Below are 26,001 nucleotides of genomic sequence, written 5' to 3' on the forward strand. Positions count from 1 at the left end.
CATTTCTGTTGTGCAGGTGTGTGTGTGTGTGTGCTGAGTCAAATGCTGGAGAATTGGATTCAGTCGTGCTGCTGTGATGCTGTTTTTCTGGTTATTGTTTCGTAACATGTCATAGCAAATCATGCACTCCGATAAGAAGGCACACATGCTCACACAAAGATGCACGTGGCACTAACACAAACGCTTCAGTCAGATGAGAGAGGACGAGCTGGCAGATACTGTGCAGGAGGCAAGCATCAATACTGATATTGTAAGAGGAAGTTTTTCAGCGTCCTTACTCTGGATTGTGTGAACAAAGACATCCAAGGATTCCTTGTTGCTCTGGATTTGCCTGATTCCTAACCAGCTTTCTCTATCTTGGATGTATTTTGTTCACTTTAGCACTATTTTGATCTTTTCTGCACCACTTTGAGTTTGGTGCAAAAGTCTTTGCGAGCATCTTTACAGGTCTTTTCTAGCTGGTTTTTTGGGGGGTTTTTTGCCCAGAGACGTGACAAGGCAGGCCGTTTATTTCATATCATTTGGAAAAAGTGTGAAAGACACAGCTTATATATGCGGTATTCAATTTTTTAAACTCTGAAAGGTGTAATTTTTCTGACCTTGCATTTATTTCTGTAAGATTACTTTCTGAGACTGCCGTGAGCATTTTAAACCGCCTCTCCACCATGCATAATAAGTCATTTTTGCAGGCTCGCTGTGATGAGCCTATAATTACGTCGGACTGGGGTCTCCTTTTGCTACTGGCTCTGCTGCTGCTGGCGCTGGTCTACTCCTTCCTCTACCTGCCTGCCTCCGCCCAGCGAGCCCTGCTAGAGCAGGCCCTCAGCAGCAACAACACCACCACCGCCGTGATTGACTGATTCAGGGATGAACCCTGACAGAAGCTTCACGAATGGATAAGCAGACAAGCGAGGCCATCTTGCATATGTAAATAGTGTGGACTGTACTGCTTGTCATTTTGCCCAACTAAAATCAAGAGGCTGTAAAGTGGCAGTAAGGAAACAGAGACACGGAAACCTGAAGATGGATTTAAAGTGTGTTTGACTTGGAGGGGTTTGTAATGAGCCATTTAGCGCCTCTGTGTTTCAGAGAAGAAAAAAAGTCTGTAGCTGTGTTGAAGCACTGTACTTTCTGGAGGTCCTACTGGCCATGTTGTTCCCTGTATGTATATTAAAAATGGTATCAGGCATGTGTTCCTGTGCTTCTTTTTTTCCTCTTTAAACTTTACCAAGTGTTTTCAAGACCAACTGATAATAAAATGATATGCAAATCAATGCAATGCACTAAATCTGCACAAAAAAGGCTGTTTCGTTCTAATTTCCCAACCCTGTTACAGTCTTGTGAAAATGAGTTTCACACCCTTAATGTTTTTGTAGAAATTAAGGAGTAAGTAGGAGCCAGGTGCTGCTAATAACATGCACTTGATTAACAGATCATCAGGAAGTGTGAGAAACTCTGAACGCAGAAGCTTTGACAGTTTGCTGGTCTGGACCACTGACAATTCCACAATCTTCCAAAGAGCAGACGTCCCAGCAAATTCCTCCCAAGGTCAGACTGTGAAATGTTCAGAGAACCTGCAAAACATCCAACAGCTATATCTCTGCCGGCCACAGTTGGCATGTTAAAGTTCATGACAGAAAACTTAGATAAAGATTGAACAAGTATCGCATGTTTGGAAGTGTTGCCAGGAGAAAGCTCCTCTAAAATCAACATTGTAGCATGACTTATGTTTGCAAAGTTGCATCTGAACAAACCACAATACTTCTGGAACAATGTCCTTTAGGCAAATGACACAAAAGTGAAGATGTTTGACCATAACGAACAGCACCATGTTTGGAAAAAATCAACACAACCGCGTAGAGTCCTGTGAAAATACATGAGCGAGTCACGAGAACAACTTAGTTACCTGCTATTTAATTTCTGCAAAGCAGACTTGAGTTTAAGACAAATGAGAAACTTTGTTTGAATAACCTTTATTAAAAGATACAGGATACTAGATTTGACACCAATATTTAAAGATGCAGCACTTGATTGTTACAGGCTGGGGCATCAGATCCAGACAACTTTTTATTTTTCCTTTCTGCTATCCGTGCCTTACAAATGGTTCCCGTGAATACTGTATCCGCAGTATACGACCACTACTGACATCTGGATATCGCATCGCTAATATTTCTTTTCTTTTAATCACATTAAATCCTTAAAAAAGAAAGAGAGAATCTTGCTAAACCATGCAACACCCAACAAGCCAACATTTACAGTTAGTCTTAGACCACGATGATTCACTCAAATGGTACTTCAGAGATCAATATGTTCAGCTACAATGAAAATATCATATCCAAAGACTTGACACAATAATGATATTACGTATTTTTTAAGGGATACCAGTTTATCCCTTGATGTACTGCTCTCACATTCAAGCTCGAAAGCTGAATTTATTTTATTCACATCTTACGTCCTTGGTATAAGAGAGAGGTTTAGAAAGGTTTAATTTTGTTCATAGGAGTATCAAATCCTTAAGGACTTACATGCATCTCTTTCTACAATATACACAGTTCAGTTCCAGTTGTTCATTGGTCTGCTCCTTCAAATAAAACATGCCACAAAGTCTCGCGAGAACTGACGCTTCGATAGCAAACGCAAAAGTTAAAACACAGCATATGTATGAAAAACAAAGACTAAAAGGTCGGGCCTTTTTAGTTAGGGTGTAATCTGGGTTTAGGAGAGATGATGCGCCATTATGAGGGGAAGAGAGAATATGTGAAACGTTATCATAATCAACAACAGAAAACATTAAAAACAACCATATGAGAAAACAGAAGACTGATATGCTAAGAAAGACAGCACATACAGTGTCAGTGAATCTAAACGATCTAAATGCACCTAATTAAAGTGTATCCTCTTTTGCTGCCACAGTCTCTCACTCCAAGTAAAGCCCTGTGGGTTTCTAAGCGCATGATGCCAGTTCAGAGGCAGAATTACGTTTGTTGTTTGAGGGGAGCAGGTACAGTTGTGACACCTGTTGTTTCAGTATCTTTAAAATCACTGAATTTTGGACATACAGTTCCTAAACTTTGATACAAAGTACCCACATTTGTTTACGACAAATAGCGCCAATTTACATTTGTGCAAGATAATTACAGATGTTTAAGGGTGATGCTAAATATGTGCTGTTCCTACTTTCTTTTCTCTTACTCCCAACTGGTCATGGTGGATGGCTGCAACTTCCTGGTTCTGTCGGAGGTTTCTTCCTGTTAAGAGGGAGTTCTTCCTCCCCACCACAGCCAGCTGTTCAAAGAGCAACTGATTATTGGGGGGTTTTCTCTCTACTGTAAGGTCTTCACCTCACAATATAAAGCATCTTCAGGCATATTTTGTTGTGATTTGGTGCCATTATACATAAACTGAACTGAATTAAATATCTAATTCAAACAATTAGAAATAACAAGGAGAAAATTTTTTACTAAAATCAATTAAAGATTTATATTTGTGGGTGTTTGATGTTATATTTTACTAAGCTATCATTGGGAACATTTCTCAGCTAAATGAGAAAAAAATTGAGCACTTTGTCTGTCACATGTGCTAATTCTGCTTCAGTCTATGCAGGCTAACCTGCCATAAGCTAACCTTTAAAGGTATTTAATTATTAATTTAATAATGATTTGAAACGGAATTGTCCCTTTTGAACTTCGTTGGCTGCATTTAAAAAACATTTGCAGGTACACCACAGGCAGTCTGTGTTTCAGTTTCCCAGACTTTCTTTAAAATGATTAAAAACCAACAGTGTTCTTTTTTTTTAAGATGTAAGGGAATGATTACGCTATTTTCTAACCCAACCTATCCCTGGTAGCAATTACAAATAACATTAGACTTATAAATAGTATTTATCTGTTAAAATCTCTAATTTTATCTCTAATTGTATGTGCACTAAAAAATTGTGTTGGTCCCAAAAAATTAAAAAATTAAAATTTGAAAGAAAGAAAGAAAGTAAGAAAGAAAGAATGTTACTACCTAAAAATCTCTCATCCTAAACACTGAACACCAAAATTTCTCGTCCGTGGGATAATAAAGGTTTATTCTATTCTATTCTATTCTATTCTATTCTATTCTATTCTATTCTATTCTATTCTATTCTATTCAATCAGGGATGGACAGGGTAAACAATGATCTTGTCCCTCATTGGTATATGACACTGTTATAACCCACATGTTATAAGCACACCTATTCTCTCCCACCCAGTGACACCCAGACATCAGCCGCTGTATTACTTAGAAACAGATGAAAACTCTAAACTGGTTCTGAGTTGTTTATATTTCTGTAGTTGCTTCTCAACCATTTGCAGCAGAAATGTGAGATGAATGCAATCTTAAAATGTAAGTCACCCTAATTTTAAGGAAGAAAGTGTACCACAGGTGCACTTTGTGATTTTGAGATTTTTTCAGCTAATCTGGTGCTTAATTGCCTCGGTGAGCTGCCCCTGCTGCCGAGTTCACTCTGTGAATGGACCAAACAACGTCTTCTATCACCGGCATGAGCCTGCCCCTCTCATCTTCACTTTTGTCTGTACCTCTGCTTTTTAAACCTGAAATGCTCTGATGTGTGAATCCGAAATCCCTCCTGCTGGTTCTGCAGGAGGTTTCTTCCTGTTAAAAGTGAGTTTCTTCTTCCCCACTGTGGCCAGGTGCTTGCTCATAGGAGTTGTTTGATTGGTGGGATTTTCTTTCTAATATTGTAGCGTCTTTACCTTACACTATAAAGCACTTAGAGGCGACTGCTGTTGCGATGTTGCTATATAAAACCTGTTCTAATGTGTGCTGCAAGCTCCTCAGGACATCTTGTCCGAGTTAACTCTATAATGATAAAATAAAAAATAATAAATCCACCTTACTGGCCACAACAGCAGTCTCTGGAGTTTGTTTCCCTTCAGCTATAAAAATGATTTTGCCATGTTTATATTTTATTGGATTTGTGCCTTGAACAGATTAAACACCCTTTCATTACTTGCCTACGTGCGCCATGAGGAAGGAACTGGAAGCAAGCGGAAAGGGAGATTTCAGCATGTGGTTAACTCTGAACAATAGCAGAGAAAGAGGGCATTCTCTTTTCTAAAAGTCTCAGTCACTCGTGGGTTTCTGGAGGCCTGCATGTAGTGCACTAAACAGAAAAGGAGGGAAAAGGTGGAAGAGAAGAAAAAGGAAAAAGAGAAGAGTTAGAAAACTTCTTGTTTTGGCCACTGCAAGGTAGCTCTCATGAAATGTGGCGGAGGATGACAGAGACAAGAGGGGATGAAGAATAGATTTGAAAGAAGGAAAGAGAGCAGAATTATCCCTCTCTCTCTCACACATACACACTCACACTCTCTCTCTCTCACACACACACACACACACACACACTCCCAATCGATTAATTCCAGTCCTTGCTGATATTGAGGTTCCACTCCCAGGATAAGTAGACGTTCTTGTCATCATCAGTGAAGCAGGACTTGATCTGATACTGGCCACGGGACATCACGCCTTTAGCTGCCTCATCGATCGGGCAAAGAAACTCCTGCTCCTCTGCGCGTGGGCCGTAACTTCCTACCATGTACACCGCCTTGTTCACTGTGAAGAGACGCAAACAGAGCACGTAGCTCTCTAACAACCCGTTCTCTGAGTCTAACAATCTATCTGAGCATTCAGTGCAAACATTTGAAAGATGCCATTTTCACCCTTCTGTACTTTTATTTTTCTACAATGTGTAAATATGTGACATACAATATTTTCTTCATAAAAAGTAGAAACACAAGTCCATTTCACTGACTGATGTCCAGTGTCTTTGTTGATGGATGTTTAGTTGCATTCAAACACAATATATGGACAATATACAGGAGCTGCTCAGCCATGAAGCTCCCTGCACAAAGTTTTTGTGCTGATGTTAATGCCAGGGGAGGTTTGGATCTCTGCAGTTACTGAGTCATCAGCGTGTTGGTGACTTTCACGCGCTCAACGACCACTTCCACTTTGTGGCTGAGTTGCTATGGTTACTTAATGGTTCCACTTTGCAATAATACCACTTTAGATGATCGTCACATATTTAGAAGGGATACAATTTAATGAACTGACTTGGTGCAGTGGTCACATCGTGTTATAGCACCATGCTCAAATTAAGTGAGCTCTTTAGAAATACCAATTTTTTCAGAAATGTTTATAAATGCAGACTAGATGCTGGATTTTATACACCTGTGGCAATGGGATCCACCTCTTAACCTGGATTCAAAGGTTGAGAGGTGTGTTCCAGCACTTTTTTTCATGACTGAACTTACTTCTCACTCCTTTTCTGTAGGTCACTTGACGGTACTTCAGGCCGGAAACTATTTCTCTGTTCACCTGCAGACACACATAGTTTCAAACATGTTCATTAATTTGTAAACCCATGTAAAAAATAAATCTCCACACAACATTAAGGATATCTTTGCTACATTAATGGAAACACATTTTTATGTACAAAAGGAAAATGAAGTAATTAAAGAAAAAATACCAGATGAAATGTACATATCTGAGATTTGTAATCTTATGTGGACTAGTTTAGTCCAGATCCTCTAACGTGGGATACAAACCTTCTTTTACAGCTCTAAACAGAGATACTACAACACGCAAAGTCCCTAAAAACACGATGACCTTTTATTCGGATGAGACCACAGCTGGAAAATACAGCTTCACGTAATTTGCAGCGGTATCTGTCCTAAGTCTATACATCCATCATTACAGTATCCCTGCTATTGAAGATTTACTATCTGCTTTGTATTTGACAAATTAGATACATTCTTTCATATGTAGCCCATAGATTGGTTGTATGTTTATTTTCTTTAGCACATTTTAATGAGGTGAGAAAAAATTTTAATCTCAAGGAAAAAAGAGAGAACTACTGTGATTGTTATTATTTTTACACATACCCTTACACACACATAAGGTCTGTGGGACCTTAAACATTCAAACAATGAAAACCATCGTTAAATGTAACAACAGACTGCAGTGATAACCTTTGCCCAGCAGGTGTCCTCGCAGCACAGTTGAGCTGCTCATTCCCTGAGCTATTTGGCTATTCTACCCACCTCTACCTTTTCCTTCAGGGCCAGGTCTCTTGGGTCCTTTCTCAAGCCCAGCTCTTCCACACATTCACACTTAGACACACACTGACCTGTTTTCTAGGCTTACTTACTTACTCTTTGCTTTTCAATAAAGATCCAGGTGATGGGGTGACTCGCTCCTGGTGATTCATTCAAATTACTTCTGTATCATAACAGCAATGTTTAGCTTTCATCTCCAGGTCAATAGTTTTTCCCACGATCTGAATCACTCTCAGACAATGAGACCTACACAGGGTTATAGATGAGCTGGCTCCTGGCTGTCTTACACTCAGCTCCACCGAATTTCAAAAATGTGATGAACTACTATCCCAATTGACTCAAGGGAAGTTCCTACATGCAGCTAAACTACAACTGAGTTCTGACCTTTTCTTATTTCTGTGGCAAATAATTAATGAAGTTACCCTCTGGGGAATTCAAAATCATTTTCATCACCTCAGGTATTTATCGTGAATGTGATTGCTACATGTCGAAAGGTTTATTTGTAACAGAGAAAAGAAGGAAGAGATTAGAGGTGTGAGAAAGTGTGGATGGCAGGGCATGAGGTGAAAAAGAGGAGAACAGGGAAGTGAGGCAAGAGAAAGGCAGGAAAGGATGACGATGCTGGGAAGAGGAGAGTAGAGTGTGGAGGCAGGGCGGGGTAGCATTTGAATGATTAAAGGAACATTATTAAAAGAGACAGAGGAAAGAGGAATTGAATTAAATAACTGCTATCATCATGCTTATTAATATAACAAATAAACTAGGAGGAATTTGGGGCTGTTACTGGTGTCGTAATGAGCAAACACAACTAACTGGATATTTACTTTTTTTCTTTGCATTTTATATATATAAAAAAGTTCTGCATGCACTTGGCAATACGGACCCACATTCAAATAAAAATATACTGTTCATTTGCAGCGTTGATATCAATGTTATCGACACCTTTCAGGGAAATTTACAACATCAACACAATCATTAAAGTCACTTTCACACATGAACCACAACTCCGAACTTAACTTGCGGGCTGTCTAGCACAAAACCTGTGTGAAGGCGCCAGTGAGAGAATACTTTGGTTATGTGTGCTGCCTCCACTAAACCACACAGAGGACTTCCAGTAGTACAAAAGCTACTGAAGTGGACAATTTCCCACAGTGTGAGAAGTGACAGCTGTGGAAAATTACCCTAACTGTTTCTGTCTCCTTATAATTTTACAGTACGAGATATAGTCAGTTGTTCACGTTGTCCTTTGAACACAGTGTTCTCACTCTATCCTGTACCGTGGCTGACAGATACCTTGTCCCTTTGCAAAGACAAATTATAAATCACAAAGACAAAAAAAAAGAAACCCACCAGGAAATGATTGTTGAGGGCTGATTCCTGCTGAACCTTTCTGCCGGGTTGTAGCTAAAGACAGTCTGAATTTGTGGTGAGATTCAAGTGTGAAACTGAGGTTATCGCATTAAAGAGACAACACTGAACATTTGTAAACATGAGAAACAAATCTGGCCAAGAAAAGACCAGTGAAGAGGTGGATTTCAAAGTCAGGATATGTACAGGACATACACAGCATCGAAATGTTGTTTCTTCCTGACCCATGGTGTGCAACTAAAACAAATAAATATAATATAAATAAAAGAGAGAGCTATAGGATTATGAGATATAGGTTTTTTTTTTAAAGACTTACAATATGTATTGAAAGTCTTTGTGCATTACAGTGTAACTGAGGAGAGGTCAGTAGGAGACTGATGCATGTCTTCAAATGTGGTTTATATGATGGAAAAATATGAAAATGGAGCTGTCAGTGTCATATATGTCTGGGTAAACCATAATGGGCTTCCATAAGGAGGAACATTCAGCTAATGCAGTTAGAAGAGAAAATAGTTCAAGAGAGATAAAAGCCCAGAAAAAAACATGAAACTGGAGGAGTTTGTTGAAGTGGAAAATCCCCCGAAAGCATTAAATGTGTAGCAGAGTGCAGTGACAGAAAGGAAGCTGATGAAAGGACTCCGGAGAAAAAGAAAAGGATAAGCATGAAACTGACAAATCTTTCCTGAGAAATTCTTGTGTGTATCCTTCCTTTGAGCCTCGGTGTGTCAGAGTGGATCACAACCTCGACTGCTCCTCCAATGGCTCCACCTAAGTGACCTCTACCTCCACCGCCAGCATAGAATCAAGATGGACAGACTCTTCCAGTGAGCTGTCTGTAAACGGTTTAAAAACGTCTTGCCTTTTGGTGCAAACTGCCATATTCTGCAGATCTGCCCTCGGCCTCTCAGTGTTCACGTAACAAAGACGGCTGATAACGTGAAAACTCCCACCGAGTCTTATTTCCACAGCATTAAAAGGGTTTCATCTCCAGCATGAAGCTTTACAAGCACTATAAAATTAAGCAGCACTGAAAAAGCCCATTAAAAAAAGATAATGGTCTGCTTTGATTTTGGTGGTTTGATTTTATAGCACGTGGTGGCTTACTCAGCACTGTGTCTCCCTTTCCACCTCTTAATCACTTCCAGTAGATACCTTCCCATCTGTTTGTTTCCTTCCACACACACACACACACACACACAGTAACCCACACTAAGGCTCGCCATCCTTAATATATCCTATGTGACTGTATCTTTCCAGCTTACCTTGAAATGTATCTTTAGTCTGTATTTCACTCCCTCCTGTAAGGAGAAGCTCTTCTCCTTCACAGCGATCAGGTCTCCTGCACAATCAACAACAAAGAAACAATAAAACATCCCTAATGGACCACATGACATGTATGACATCACTCACTTCACATGTAAAATGACTCAAGGGTCACGCTTTTGTTGCTTCTCACATACCCAGAAATGTAGCTTACTGACCTACACAGCAACTGGAGAATTGCACCATAATATGACCACCATGTTATAATATTTTAAAGAGTAATGCCGGTGTATTCCCAGTATTATCTTCTCATGTTTTCTGCTAAATCGGAAGGAATAAATTTAAAAAAAAAAAAAGTGCTTAAAGTTACAGTGTGTAACATTTTCCCCTTGAGATGTTAGTGGATTACAGATTGTCCCTCCCAATTAAAGCACATAATCCTAGCTATGGTAGCTGACGTAGGACAAACATGTTTTTGGCAGCCAAAACCAAAAAGGTGTGCCCCATCACAGACACAGCCGGTTGGAGTGTTTTGGCTACTTTTTTACATGCTATATTTGAACATATTTGAATAATAGTATACCAACAAAAAAACAAGGAATAAAAAGCACATATATAGTTATTATATTATATAGTCATTATATAGTCATCATTATAATGATTTTGGAATATTTAACACTATAATCCCAGAGTCACCATAAAATCTCTGAATGTATTTAGAGAGCAAAGCAGAGTTTTGCCACTATCTGTGGAAGGCTGTCAGTCCACTGTTTACCTCAGCTATCAGTGCTGGAAGCATCTGTTTATTTGGGAGGATGCTGTAAAAGTTTGTGAAAGAAGTCAGAGTCAGTGCAGCTCACTTCTGACCAATGACAATAATATTGAGGTGAGTCGTTGAGAACTTTTCTGTCAACAGGTGCTACTGTTTTGCCACAGTTAGCCAAACCAAGCTAACTTTATTTATAAAGTGCTTTAGAATAGCAAGTACTTAACATTAAACACAGAATAAAAATAAAAACCATTAATAAAAAAAAAAATACTCTCAGTCAAACACTGTAGCCAATGAAAAGAAGTGGGTTTTAAGAAGTGGCTTTAAACTGTTAGCCTCTGTTAGCATATGTTAGCCTCTGTTAGCCTCTGTTATCTGCTGTTAGCTGGTATTAGTGAAACTTTCTTTGAAGGGGATGTAACTTTGTTGGACTCTGATGCTTAGCGAATAAACTATTATAGGATGTGAGAATATAATCATGGAGAAAGTGTGATTTTCAGGACGCTCAACCCGAATATTATCAGGCATATTGTTAGCTTACTGTATAACCAGATGGTATTGTATAACCTGTCAGTTGTCGGTTGACTGGCAGGAACATGGCATTTTCCGCAAAACAGTGTCTGCGCGGAGATATTTTTTAGTGGATTAATTATGAGCTTATGGAAATGCATCGATTTCTTGGAAGATGGCTAATCTATGTACTTTTTTAAAAAAAAATTATGAAATAACCTAAAAAAATGCTGACTGTTCCTTTAAAGGAACTCTGACATACTGGTTATTTATTGTTACTGGGTAAAACCAGTATGGTTTCTTTGTACAGTAAAAGTGTCTCAGTTGTGTGGTGTGGTTGAAAGAGTTCATGCTGCAGTGAGGGGAAAGCATCCTGGGCCATTGAAAAAGCACAGAGCAATCAGAAATGCATCCACTGCCTAATCACTTTATATGTCAATTTAAACCAAACCATCAGTCCTGAGTGCTTCCTAATGGACAGAGAGAAACAAAAGAGGAAGGAAAGGAGGAGGAGATGAAGGAGAGATAGAAGAATGGGGCGAATAAAAAAACAGATAGCAGTGATATGATGCGAGGAAGAAGTGAGGCAGTCGGAGAATAAAAGCAACATATCTTAAAAATCCACGTAGATGTAGTTCATTTAAATTCGCAATAAATAAATATAAACTCCTAACTGTTCCTACAGTATGTGGTTATGTCTTAATTTTGACAATCTGCACATCCCCTTGTGGTTTGTGAGCTTCTTGTTGCTGCGAGATAAAGTCATCAGATAAAAATCAAACATGCCATTTACCTCGGTAGCTTCTCCATCTCTATTTCTGTCTCATTTCTTTGGACTCATCTCCCTCTCTGAACTGCAGCCTGTAACCCCCCTCTCATATACCCTCCTTTCTACCTTCCTGTGCACCTCCTTCCTCTCCCTACTCTCGTCTCAGGAGACAGAGAGAAGAGAAAAGATGCTGGCCACCCTTGGGAGCGTCTGACTGAGAAAATAGGTCAATGTGGAAAGCTGTCTACCTGTTCTCCCCCCCTTCTCTCTTACAAAAAAACACAAGCAGGTATGAACACCAGCAAGTATGCATGCAAGGATACACACACAAACACACACACAACACACAGACAAATACACCCAATGATCCCATAGGCTTTCAGACTAAACCTTACACTTTGCACATATTGGACCGATGGCGATAACTGCTTATTATTTTTTATGCCACAAAATCACAAACGTGTCATTTTCTTTGTCAAGTCAGTTTTAAGTAGTCGTTCTGGTTGCTGACCTAAGTCAAAGGTCAATTATAGAATAATATTCTGTAGCAGGATTAATCATATCTATATCTTATTTAATAATAGTAATACATGGATATTACAGCGATGCTACATTAGCATCATACTATAGAGAAGTCTTCTACTTGTTTGATTCCACTCCATTAATCTAACAGCTAAACGTGCTTGTATCACACGCTTCAGACTACTTATTCATTTAAAATTCATGCACAGTTTATATTAAATATGATGCATTAGCGCACATTAAACTCGCCAGCCGTATACAAAGCAGTCATTAGTAGTTAACAGCTGGGCGGATGCACAGCAGCGAGAAAAATGTCAAAACAGCTGCATAAGTTATGATTTTGACGAGATACTAGTGCTGCATAAGAGTCAAAAGATCACACTGGGATAATTGTGAAGCTGACTTGAGAAACATCCACCCAGTGTTTGTTGATATGTGTCAGTCAGGGCTATAATTGACTGACGACACAACTATCTGTTAACACTGCCTACACAATTATGCCTCTGTGTATAGTCCAAGGTTCGTTTATCATTAGCAGCAAAGGTTATTCTGAATGGGTCAGTTCATCAAACACTTCCCACCTCATCATTCATTTTAGATGTTTTTTCCTAGCGTTATCTTAAAACTGCATTATCTAGAAAACCACAATTTCACTCAGCGCCTTCTATTTACTGGGTGAAATTGGATTTGACATCAAGCAGTGCTATAAAAAATGTCTAAAAATGTTTTACCTTCATCCCTTACAGCATTTTTATTAGCAAGCTAATGACAGTAGGGACCTGAAATGTTGCTATTAAGAAGTGCATTTTTGCCCTGGCACCTTTTTCAGCCAATGTGGTGAACACCTTCATCTTACACGCAAAACATCTGCAGTTCAAGACCAGAAAGAGACACAATCTCAGCCTTACAGGTTCACAAGCTAGGACCCTCCTAGTGCTGCCCCCCCAGCTCGGATAAATGGCGGGTTGTGTCATATAGGGTGTAAATGAGTCATCCCTTCAGAAATAAGGAGCCAGCTACTTAGCTAATAGATATGATAAGTATAAGATGTGACAATATGATAATTGTGGAGCAGTTAAGACATTTAATTCCTGCTTTTTCGGTGAAGTTATTGCACTCAAATCACAGAAAAACGAATCAGTAACATGTTGCAGGGCAAACATTCGGACACCAGCTTGTGGTAAAAGTGCTCATCCTCTTTCACCTCAGTTTCATCCTCTGATGCTCAAACAGCTGAGGAAAAATATTCAGGCTAGCATCCAGTTCTTTTGAATAAATCATCATGTTTTCTGTTCACTCTCAGTCGACTTTATTATATGCATTACACATAAAAAATATACCCTTGAAGTATCACTGACATAAGACACACAGAATATAATAAATGTTGCAGAGGCTGCTTGGTGTCGAGTGTGTGTCTGAATAAATGCGCAGCAGCATGCACGCTCAGCAAAACAACCCCGGGAACATGAAAGTTTAACAAAGCCGGTGCTTGCATTTAGGACGCCAAAGCACCAAATGTCAAAGTCACGGATATTGCTTTGTGCAGTGTGGCCACACAGAGTGCAATATGTAGTACACATATATTTAAGCTTGAAGTTCGACTTTTCTACCTGGTCATACGGTTTTTAGTAAAGCTTACGTAAGGTTGAAATACAAAATTTAAAAGAATAAGAAAGTGGCTTGGCACCAGATTGTTATAACATACATGCAATACAAGATATTTATTATTAAACATTATACTTTTCACAGGAAAAGAATCTCTATCTATATACCTGATAGTCTTGCTGCCATTTCCACTAAGACAAAAAAAAAAAACCCTTAAAAAGCTATTTTTGTGCAGAAACAAAGCATTTCTTGTGTATCAGTGCATTAACATCCAGGCTCACTGATCTAAATAGAAATGACAAAAATAAAAAACAAAAAGGTGTCATTCAAGTAAAACTGAAATGGATGGCAATAGTAAAGAGATGTTGATGACTGGCAAGATAATATTTAAAGTAGAAAATGGTTTATTCAAAAGAAGAAACATCAAATAAGTGCATGTGAGCAAGAACATGGTTTTCAATTCATGTTCTTTTATTTATTTTATTCCTTTTATTTAGTTGTGATTAAACAAGATCAATGTTCAATACACAGGTCAGTATTACCTAAAGCCCTTCCCCTTCCTGATTTTTTACTTTTTTGCATTTTTGTCACATATACATGTTTCAGATCGTCAAACAAAGATAACCAGCGTCAATGCAAAATGCAGTTTTTAAATAATGGATTCATTTATTGAAGGATAATTTTATCCAAACCTACAGGGCCCTGTGTGATAAAGCGATTGCCCCCTAAACTTAATAACTGGTTTTGCCACCCTAACAGGGAGAACTGTAATCAAGTGTTTGTGATACAAGCCAATGAGTCTTTCAAATCACTGTGGAGGAAGGGTTAGGAATTTTGGCCCACTCTTCTTTGCAGAATTGTTTTAATAAAGACACATTGGAGGGTTTTTGAACATGAAGGTCATGCCAAAGCATCTCAGTCAGATTAAAATCCTAACGCTGACTGGGACGCTCAAGGACATTCATTTAGTTTTGGTTTTTTTGTGCCATTCAGAGGTGGACTGGCTTTTGTGTTTGTCCTGCTGCATAACTCAAGTCCACCTGAGCTTCAGGACATGAACTGATGGCCAGAAATTCTCCTACAGGATTTTGAAAAAGATGAAAAGGAGTTTTCACATGACTGTAAACAATCCTGCTAGAATAGAATAATATATTACATACTGTAACTGGACCACAGAGAAAGTCTGCTTTCCACCCACCTTGTTGTTGTGACAGAGACTGGGTACTTTGATATACGAGAGAGATTTCGCACCCTCTGGGTGAATGAGGGGACGGCTATGATTTCAGATGTTAAGGTTAGGATGTGGACCCAAGTAACCTTACCAAAAGTGAAAGGTCCCTGATGGGATGACCAGTCAAGCGTGCAGTCAGGCTGAGTGTCTGCTTTCTCTTCTCTCCACACACTGTCAGGTCAGTAAACTCTACTATTGTGCAATATCACCTTATATTTTTTCCAACCCCCTCCACTTCTGTAACATCAACACACACACACACACACACACACACACACACACACACACACACACACACACACACACACACACAGAGGCACGCACGCGTATACAAACACAGCCTAGAGTGCAAAATGGGATCTCTAATGCATCCACTGAAGTGGTTTTAGTTTTCTGACTGCAACATGATACCAGCATGACTTATAGTGTTATTATGCTGCAGCTACTCTGTACATTCATGCTTTCGCCAATCTCTCTTATTCTTTTAGTTCAAAACATGAACATGAATATGTCAAAGATTAAATACTGATATCTCCACTGGTCCTCCTTACTATCAAAATGAATTGGAATAAGTCATTCGGTACATTAAAAAATGTTGAAGTGTTGGATAGTTCAAAGATTTTTTTAAATCCAGCAGTTTGCACTCAAATGCCATATTTGAACTCATTTCTGTTATATAGTTACACTTCACAATAACAAAAGCATGTGGAAAAATGAAATTTTACCATGAAATTCTTAGTCACAAAGATAAAGAAAAGGTTACATAATGCTAAAATTCCACAGCAATCATCCAATGTTTGTACAAAGTTTACACAGATGGAGATAAAATGACCTACATACATGACCTCATGTCTACAAAATGAAAAAATACACCCACATTTAACACTTTATAAACATTCTGTAGTTTCTGGATGTTACTCTGTTTATTACTTTATGAACTGAAATTTTTGTTTTTGTAGTACAGTTTGTCATATTTACTCAATCCAGGGTGGAAGTTGAATGAAAATGTCATTTTTTCCATTGTTGTGACTTTGATCTTGAAAAATATTCCATGTGGTTTATTTTACAGTGCTGTGAAACTGAAATAAGCATTATTCCGAATGATTGTCATTGAGTGAATTTTTTTTATTAGTGTGCGCACAAATATTGGACTTTGCAGGAGTGCTGGACTATATTATAATAATATATTATTAACTATCCAGTTATCAGACATTTTTTGATGTATTTGTCCCAAATTACAGATCCTGATTCATTTTGATGGTAAGAAAGATCACTGAAGATGCTTTTAAGGTAATCATTTGATTCAATTTTGTTTATACAGCGCCAAATCAAAACAAGAGTCGCCTCAAGGCACTTTATATTGTAAGGTTGACCCTACAATAATACATACAGAGAAGAACCCAACAATCATATGGCCCCCTATGAGCAAGCACTTTGGTGACAGTGGGAAGGAAAAACTCCCGTTTAACAGGAAGAAACCTTGAGCAGAACCAGGCTCAGGGAGGGGCGGGGCCATCTGAGACTGTTTGGGGTGAGAGAAGGAAGACAGGACAGAAGACTGCAACATGTTCAAACATTGCCACAGCAAAATAAAAGTAAAAATAAAAATAAATGAAAGGGGGTCTTTGGACCATTTTTCAAAATAAATATAACTTTAAAAATATTTGATATATAAAGCTACAAATTTCACAGCACTCATTATTTATGTTCAATCTTTGCATCATGAACATTTTTATGCAAATCTGCAAACGTTTAAGCATAAAATGTTCTCGAAATTGACAGATTTGAGATGGAATGAATAAAGCAAGGCCTCCATTATCAGTTATTAAGGTTTATTTTTTTGTCTGCTTGCTATGATGATGAGCAAAAAGGTTATTGTAACAAAAGCTTTCAGAGCAGTGTTTGAATTAAATCATTTTTAGAAACTAAACCTGTACTCCCTGAGTCTTCACTTGTATTGAAATGGTTCTCCAGATATTTCCAGAGGTTTGAATTCCACTTCTATGGAGAAGTACAGGAATTATGACCTGGTAAACACTGTATCCTGCATTTTCCATAATTCACGTTATTATCACTCATTAAAGCCTGTTTCCCTGACAAACTCATACATATTCCACACCTGCAGTTTGTCATAAAGGTTTCCACAGCCCACGCTGAAATAAACTCATGACTCACTATGACATCACCTTAGCTATTGTCCCACACTTCATTCAGCTCCTGCAAGGCCACCGTAGACATTATACAACTGTAGTCATTGGATAGCTGAGTCTATCTGAACATCTTGTACATAATCAATGCCGTGTCCTTTTAAAATCTATGCCACTTTGTAATGCAGTGTTTCTTTTAATGGGCAGCACCCAAGCTTAGCCCAAGATTGCTCCAATGATTTTCAGTTTGAAAACTTTAGATGTGGAAACATAGCATGCTTTTCAAGCTCCATACAGTCCAGCAGAGCTTTTTACTCTGAAACAAGCGCACCTAGATGCTTTTCATCGCTCTGCATTTGTATTAGTGGAAGCTGCACAGTACAAAGTCAGCATTGCCTAGCAACCAGGTGACCTTTCTTATTAGCTGTGTGTGAATGTGCATGTATGAGTGACTGTGATTGTAACAGGCAGGGAAATCCTCACATCAGGGTGGGGAAGCAAACCGGCATGCACTTAAATACTAGTGCATGCATATCAGACTTGTGAATACACACACACACACACACACACACACACACACACACACACACACACACACACACACACACACACACACACACACACACACACACACACACAGATGTCCCTTATAGGAAGTGACATACACTTACAATTACCATTCAACACATGCACACACTGTAATTAAATATGAGAAAGATCAGTCTCTGTCCCTAGTTTGCCACAGGGAGAGAAAAAAGAGTATGTCCACTAAGCAAACATCTAGCTGTCTCCCCTTTCTCAAGCACTGGCACACCCACTGCAGTCTTACTGCACATAAAATGCAGCACTGTGGGATGGGATGCCTTGCTTCAGGGCAAAGCATTAAACTGTTTAAGTGAACAGCAACACCATATTGTATCCACAGCTGGACAAGGTTAGAGAGAAAAAGTAGTTTGGTGAAGAAGTGACGAAACAGAGGTACTGTGTACCTGTCAGGTCCATAGTAATTGGTTCAGGAGCGTCATCGCACAGCAGGGTCAATCTGGTCACCTTGACATTAGGACCAGAGGCGTCTGAAGAGGGGAAACAGTCCATTATTGCAGAATTCAAGTACCTGCTTGGCTTTTGTTTGTTCAGTTTTCATCTTTTCTTTTTTTCCTGATTGACTGAGCTGGCCACATTAGATATCACTTATTCGATCTGTAATCAGAGGCTGCCCATTGCACTAATGCCTGTATATCAAAAAGCATCTTAAAATATAGTATCTAACATTTAGAAGCACTGGAAAAACGTCTTGTCCCAAGCTGGTATTTAGAGATAGTTTTGGTATTCAGCATACGAATAGAAGCTGACGATAAAGTCATCTCCCCTCTTTGCTGCTTTTCCATTGTCTCATTATAGCCTTTCTTACAGAATTCAATGCTACTAAGCTGTAGATGAGGTGGTGCTGAGTTACAGCAGTGAGGGAGTCAAAGCTGTACTGATATCAGCTGCCATAACACTGGCTGCTGGGTTAGAGATGCTGAGACAAGCAGGTCCGTAGGAAGTGTGTGTGTGTATGTGCAGGTTTGTGCATCACAAATTGTTGTTGTAAGTGGATAGTATTAAAGTATAAAAGCTGCAGTAAGACTGGGCACCAGCGTGAATCATGAATCTGCCTCTCCCACAGCCAAAGAATAAACACACACCAACCTGCCATCATTGCTTCTGGCCCCAGCAGGGTCTGCTTGTACTTCACCAGACTTTCATCATCCTTGTCCAGCTCTTGAATCTCCTGCAGGGACTTCTGAGCTGGAGGGTTGTAGTTCAGATTTCGCTCATCCTCTTCCTCCTCAATGGGCAAGTCATTCTTTTCAGCAATCAGACCTTTGAGGAAGAAGAAAGAATATCATATTACAGATGCACATTTTCCTGCAGTTTGCAGGCTGGGTGGGGCCAGTGTTTATATCATGTACATTTCCACCCCCACTTACTCGCCATCATCATCATGTTATTTTTTTCATATTTAAATCATTAACACTGAAAATGTGTTTTTAAAAAGTGAATATTGTTACACTTCACACCTTTAGACTATTAATGTTTAGATGTGTTTACTTGCATCTGCACTACAGGATTAGCATAAACTAGTTGCTATATATTTTCTAGCTGAGTATTTCATCCATTTATTTTGGAAGCTTGTTTCTGCTACTTAAAAAAAAAACCCTTTGCCATGTTAAAATTTCAACTTATTAGCTCACAATTTTGACTTAATGACTTTTAACCTCCTATGACCTGGCGTCCACATATGTGGACATCACATTTTGGGTTGTCTAGACTAAAATACTAAATTTTGCTCTACAAGGGCCTGATATCCACTTACGAGGACATTATACTGCCACTGTTCTATCGAAATTCTATCGAAGTCAGTGTCCTCTGATATCTCATTTTTCTCAGAAACAAAAATCAGGTAAAAAAATAAATAAAAATGACATTCATCACGTCCAAATCAGCCCAAATAGCAAAGAGAAATTAAAAATGCATGCCATGAAAGAGTTCAGGTCTTAGGAGGTTAAAATTATTTTGTTAATTTCAAGTTATTTTCCCAGAAGTTTACATTAGTAAGTGGAAATTTTTACTTGTGGATGGTAAAAAATGTTTTTCCTTCTTTCAGTTGCAGAAACAAGCTTACATATAGCCTTTTATTTGTCTCATATTGTAGAGCATACTGTTCACATGCTATGCACATACTGAATAGCAACAAACAGGGCAATGGCAGCGGTAGCGAGCTAAAGGCAATCTCAGTTGTGATTACGATTTTCAAAACTTGACACAGATGAGCACTTCTGAAACATTTGTAGTGTAAAACGCAATGTTTCCATGGCAACCCATCTAATCTGAAGAAACGCCTGGTCAAGTACAAAATAAATAAAAGCTGAAGGGTGTATTGTATTTGATAACCTGGTAGCCAAATGTTAGCTAGTGTTAGCATGCCTCCTTCCAACTTTTACAAAGTTTAACCCACAGCACATGATGATGAAGAAATGTTTATTCACTGACATGTTCTACAGGGAGTCTGATAAGCTGTTATCAGAAATATGTGTGGTTAACATTTTTACACTAGCGGCACTGAAATTTCTTATTAGCATGCTAATTACGCTAAACATGTTAACCATATATGAGATAATATGCCTAAAACCTAAGTATACAGTAAGCAATACTAGTCTAAAATAACTGTTTATTACTGTTGTATGCAAACACTGTGACAATGGCATCAACATCACTGACATTATCAGACATTATCAAGTGTGAAAGGTACTCAGCCCTTAATTACCATCCTACAAAATACCTTAGGTTTGACAAGCACCTGTATACTATCAAGAAGCCAGTTATAACTGTCTGCCTGACAGTCATCTAATTGCAAGTAAAGAGAACAACCCTGTCAGCAACGTTCATCTGCAGTAACTATTTCTGTTATATTTCTCAGGCAGCACAGGCAGGATTGCTTCGTGTCAGCTATATGATGCTTTTTACTCCACATAAGTCTGCTGGCTGCAGCCATCCGGAGTTTGATTTCATCAGGGATTTTGATTCAATACTGAAATTTACAGACGTTCGATAATGTGTTCTGCAAGCCAAAATTTCATTTCAGCATCTCCATCTCATGTGCACCTCCAGAGAGCGATGCTTGCAGGCCGGAATAGTTATATAAATGAAAGGATGTGACCAGATAATGCCACATACATGAAAGCTTGTCAGCACTGGCTCATATTTACAGGGATGTACAAAACGTCTAAAACAGGTTGTAGAATTTTGTATATTAGATATCAATTAATTATTTAAGTTTATTTTTCCATAGGGACAAGTGTGTTATATGAACCAGGCAACACCCCACAGCATTCACTGCCTAAGCCAGATTGCACTAGTTAGGTATTTATAACACAAGGAAAACAGCAATATACAAAATCTATATAATAAATGGACACATTAAAACACAAAATTACAAAACAACATTTTAAAACTGTTTCAGTGTAATTTTAAAATTTTAAAATGATCCCAATCAGGCTCCAGCTTTGAAGGCAACTTGCCTATTACAACTATTATATCGAGCTACTAGTTACTAAACCCAGAACTTTCAGAGGAACCACAAAGTCACTGAGCTCATTTATGTATAAACATTTATGTATAAACTTTAGATTAGTGTTTGTGATAAAAAGATCAGAACTTAAAAGTTTTTAAAGCACTTTACACCCTTTTTCACTCTTTTTAATGCAGGTGAATCATCAGAGTGGGCACCGATGAACTGATTTCATGTAGCTCCCGGGCAAAGCAGTGTGCAGGTTGTGAAACTTTTCTGGGATGAGAAGGGCAAGAAAAGCCCTGATGGCATTACCAGCCTGTAGTCAGTCATTGATGACTACAAGCCTGTAGTTCTTACATCTCCTATAATGAAATCAGTGCATACAAATCTGGATGTGTTCCAGCTTGCCTATAGGTCAGGCAGGATTTTCATGACGTATTGGGCACTCTACTAAATATGATTCTGGCACATTTAGAGGGTGCAAAAACCTTTGCACCCTTTTTTAATTTCATTTTTCTTCAGCTTATATTTGTATTTGAGACCTGTGAGGATTCATATCATTGATCCTGACTTGATATGTTGGTTATAGCGTGTGATGATTGATGGCATTTTATCCAATCTTCTCCAATAGTCTTTCCTCCACTGGATCACCACAAGAACATGTTCTTTTGATGATTTTGTTTGTGCTCTATACTAATGAGTGCCAAAGCCAGGTACCATATCCTTAAGTAAGGAGTGCAAGTGGTCTTTCTTGGACTTATCAAAAACTATGGAGATGATCGTGGATTTTAAGAAGAAGCCTATGACCATCTCCCCTGTGGTGATAAAGGATACATGTGTGGAGTCTGAACTGATAATAAGCTGGACTTTGAGCTTCAGGTGGATGCTGTAGCCTGCTAGTGCATATACTTTTATCATAAGCTTTGTGGTTTTCATGTCAACAGCACTTTTATGAGACATTCTCTTTGGTCACAAGTCACTGAACCTAATAAAACAAAAACAGACTTCAAACTACGTACAATGTGCAGCAAACTTGCAGATGTGACCCTGAAAGACCTTCCTTGCCTGTACAAGGTTAGGACACTGCCTGCCTGATGAGTGCACTGAATTTATTCATGTTCTGCTACTAATTGCAATGTGCGGTGACTAAAGGGTTGCTCAGAGACTGAGTGTTTTGCTCACTAACAACTACTTTTGATTATAAGGTGATTGCACAGGTTGCCTGATAGAGGCAACCTTGCAAACAGTTTCAGTGTGATTTGGACTGACTGCAGTCACTCTCAGAGAGATTGTTGAAGGTTTCCACATAATTGCTGTCTAAGTTATAAATGCAGACAGATTGCCAACCTGTTGCCATCAGTCTGAATGAGTCTTTGTCAATGGGCACATCTCAGGGGAATTGGCTCAGTTTTCTGCCAGCTGGTTATAATCTGGTTATGTTCCTGTAGAGCAGGAAGGTTGCTGAGTACAAATGTAATAGTTAAATGTGAATTTCTGTCCATGTAGAGAGCAATCGTTATATAATGTTCAATGATTTATTTCAGTAAATTGCTCTATAATCAGAAACACGCTGCATTTAATGGTGACTTGACCCCATTCAATGACAGACTGATAGCAAACTGACTTCATCTTATGGCAACATTAATGGCAGGTTTTAGTGACAGTGTTGGTATGTTTGATCTCATTTTGCAGCAAATAAATAACTGAACTGACATCACTTTTTTTATTGGATACTCAGATATTGGCAGTTGAAGAAAATAGTTTAAATTACAATCGCAGTCATATCGCATAGTCACTGAAGTATTCTGATAATATCATATTGCTGGCTGCCTGTTTAGTCCCACCTCTACAAGCCCCTCCTTATCAAAGGATTTAAGTTGCCTCTGTGTGGCTGCAGATAACATGTGCCAAAGTGCAAATATATACAAATATACTCAAAAACCTATACGTCCGAGCTGACATCTGTCTTTTGAATGAATCACTGTGTTCTTAATGTTGCATTGCCTTTTTATTGCATTTTGTTTGATGGTTATGTGATTTCTGCTGATTGTACAAAAAAATAAATTGCCCCTCGAGATTGATACAGATATCCTTGATCCTTTGTAACCACTTTACAAAGAATAATGTAGCTTTGAAGACAATAAAACATTTTCTCATTAATGGACAAACTTTATATTCGTGCTGCTTATATTTCATCACAGCCCATCAGTCATATTGGACATGCTGGAATAAAATCTCTCTCTTTTTTTTAAAATCATATTTTATGATTGAAGTTAGCAGCACATTCTTTCTAACTTCCACGACACACACACACACACACAAACATAGCGAGACAGAAGAAAGATAATTTCTTACATAAAGACATAACACTGTTACAGACACAGATGCACAATGCATACCTCTAGACCCCAATTATATGTAGAAGAGAAAACACACACAAACTGTGCCACGCACATCTATTTAGTGCCCAGTAACAGCCCCGTGTAATAACCTCTGGTTCTGTTTTTACTGTTCATAATGAGATGACACAGTGTACATCACCCCAGAGCTGTGTGTCGAGGTAATTGGATGATACGGGGGAGTACACAAACACACTTGCTTACACACAAAACACAGAGATGCACACAAACCGAGCTGTACCTGTGCACTGTCCTTTGAATGTGTGTCTGTTACTTACAGTAGCACCCCACCCAGTCAGGGCCAAACACGGCTGCCTTCACCTATTACCATGGCAACACTTTCAACTCTGCTTTCAGTGACATCATCCTTAAGGTGCATCTGTTTTATATGACCAGATATACAGCAAGAGAGGCATCATGAATCAGCTTTAATACTGCACATATGTTTGTTAAACTAGATGTTTAATGGTTCTATTCTTTTCCTAAACCCATGTTAAGTAAGGTTATTGCTAGACAGCTAATTCCCTATCATCACTTACCACACTAATGTTAATAGTTATGGAGCACTAAAAGCAATGATCTTGACTTGACACATGATTTTTTCATTTGTAGTTAGTCATCGTTGTTTAATTAAGCGAGTAAGTAATAAGCCATCCATTTGCTGTACCCACTTATCCTTTTAACAGTGTCACGGGGGGCTGGAGGCAATCCCAGCCGACACTGAATGAGTGGACAGACGGCCAGTCAATCACAGGTCTGACACACACACACACACTGACAAAGAACCGGTCATGTTTATATTGACAAGAAAATTAAACTGCAAAGACAACCCACGCAGGGACGAGAACAACATAAAGTGTACACACACAGGCCACTGTTGGCCTATTGGCTTGTAATGAGGCTAGAAACAGCTACCACACAGCACCACAGGTGACTTTAGGCACATCAACACATTTTATCTAAATGTGTCACTAAAAATTCAATCATTACACGTTTCACTGTAAGAAAATCTACTCACAAGGTCAAACTCAAGAGTAACTGCCGTACTTTTATATAACTGGCAACATCAATTAGTACAATTTCTTACTTCCCAAAACTGCCAAGAGCTTTTCCTGGATTTTAACATTAAATATGCATATACTGTGAAGCATTATAGACTAGCGTAGCAACAGCCGCCAACACTAACACAGAAGTGCAGTTCTCAAAACTGCAGTTCCTTAAATGTCTATTTCAGGCTGAAGTCAAACTCCCATGTTAAGATGGCCAACCTTGGAAAAAAGAACTTAACAAGCACACAGCCTAGTCCAATACCAGGTTTGGATTCAATTACCTCGGTTCTTTTTATATAACACTGCCTTTTAAAATGTGCTAAGGCCTGAAGATATGCATTGTTAGGGACACGGCCTTTTTGACCGACATGTGGATACTGAAACTGTAAGCTATAGCTGGTACCTGTGTCACCTCTAATTTAAAGCTAATTTGACTCACTGAACTAGAACTCGCGGCTGTGTTTGTGCCTACAGGAGTATTTAAATACAGTTATGTAACAAATAATGAACCTTAGCATGGTTAATTAACAGACCCTTTAATCTTTTAATGATCTAGTTTGATCTAGTTACTTATTAGTATATAACAGTGGTATGACTAGATTAAAAATGATGGTTATGTGTTTTTCTTCATTTAAATTTTTACTTGTGACCGATTTTATTTTCAGCAGAACCAGGAGCAGCTTATCTAGCACTACTGTCTCTAAATAGTCTCCCACTAAAGATAACAGATTTATTCACAATGCTTGTGCTCAACCAGAAAAAGCTGTCCTCCCAGCTTGACACGCGTCAGTTATTGTTAATAGAAAACTGACATATTTCGCTTGACTGTCTCCAAGTCAAGCAGAGTTAGGCCTGTTACCAGAGACAATAGCTACATGTGCCACAAGATGGCAATAATTTAAAGGATGAATGCAAAAAGGAAGATTTATGGCACAAACCTTTGAGATGCAAGGAGAGCGATTGCTTTCACTTTAGTACACTTTAATTGATTTCTATTTTTAAATTCACTGGGCAAGTATGTCTTGCCTTGCTTGCCCTGGCCAAACACCACTGGCATACGGTTTGTACCATAGATGCAACTGGCTAACTAGCTGAGGTAAGTTAACTTAGCTGTCCATCTTTAATCTAAATATAGTCATTTCTGACCCCCAAACAATGATTTTTATAATAATTCAGTGAGACTAAGCAAACTTTCTAGTTGAAGACTATT

General features: G+C 38.7%; 1 protein-coding gene and 1 long non-coding RNA gene across 2 annotated transcripts in view; one reads left to right on the top strand and one right to left on the bottom strand.

The window, feature by feature from the left end:
* Positions 1 to 1,957: 1,957 nt before the first annotated feature.
* Positions 1,958 to 26,001, bottom strand: part of arhgdig (Rho GDP dissociation inhibitor (GDI) gamma) — a 31,693-nt gene continuing 7,649 nt past the window's right edge. Inside the window, exons 2-6 of the mRNA XM_039610771.1 lie at positions 18,979 to 19,152; positions 18,276 to 18,359; positions 9,733 to 9,809; positions 6,299 to 6,362; positions 1,958 to 5,597 (exon numbers count right to left, since the gene is read on the bottom strand). Of these exons, the coding sequence (XP_039466705.1) occupies positions 5,401 to 5,597; positions 6,299 to 6,362; positions 9,733 to 9,809; positions 18,276 to 18,359; positions 18,979 to 19,152 (596 nt within the window). The 3' untranslated portion in view covers positions 1,958 to 5,400. The remainder of the gene's footprint in view (positions 5,598 to 6,298; positions 6,363 to 9,732; positions 9,810 to 18,275; positions 18,360 to 18,978; positions 19,153 to 26,001) is intronic.
* On the top strand, positions 10,523 to 24,484 carry LOC120439760. The gene is made up of 3 exons (XR_005612738.1): positions 10,523 to 10,619; positions 11,948 to 12,070; positions 24,429 to 24,484. It is a non-coding gene; the product is annotated as an uncharacterized LOC120439760 (long non-coding RNA).

This window comes from Oreochromis aureus, linkage group 4 (assembly GCF_013358895.1).
Source record: "Oreochromis aureus strain Israel breed Guangdong linkage group 4, ZZ_aureus, whole genome shotgun sequence".
NCBI classification, from domain to species: domain Eukaryota; kingdom Metazoa; phylum Chordata; class Actinopteri; order Cichliformes; family Cichlidae; genus Oreochromis; species Oreochromis aureus.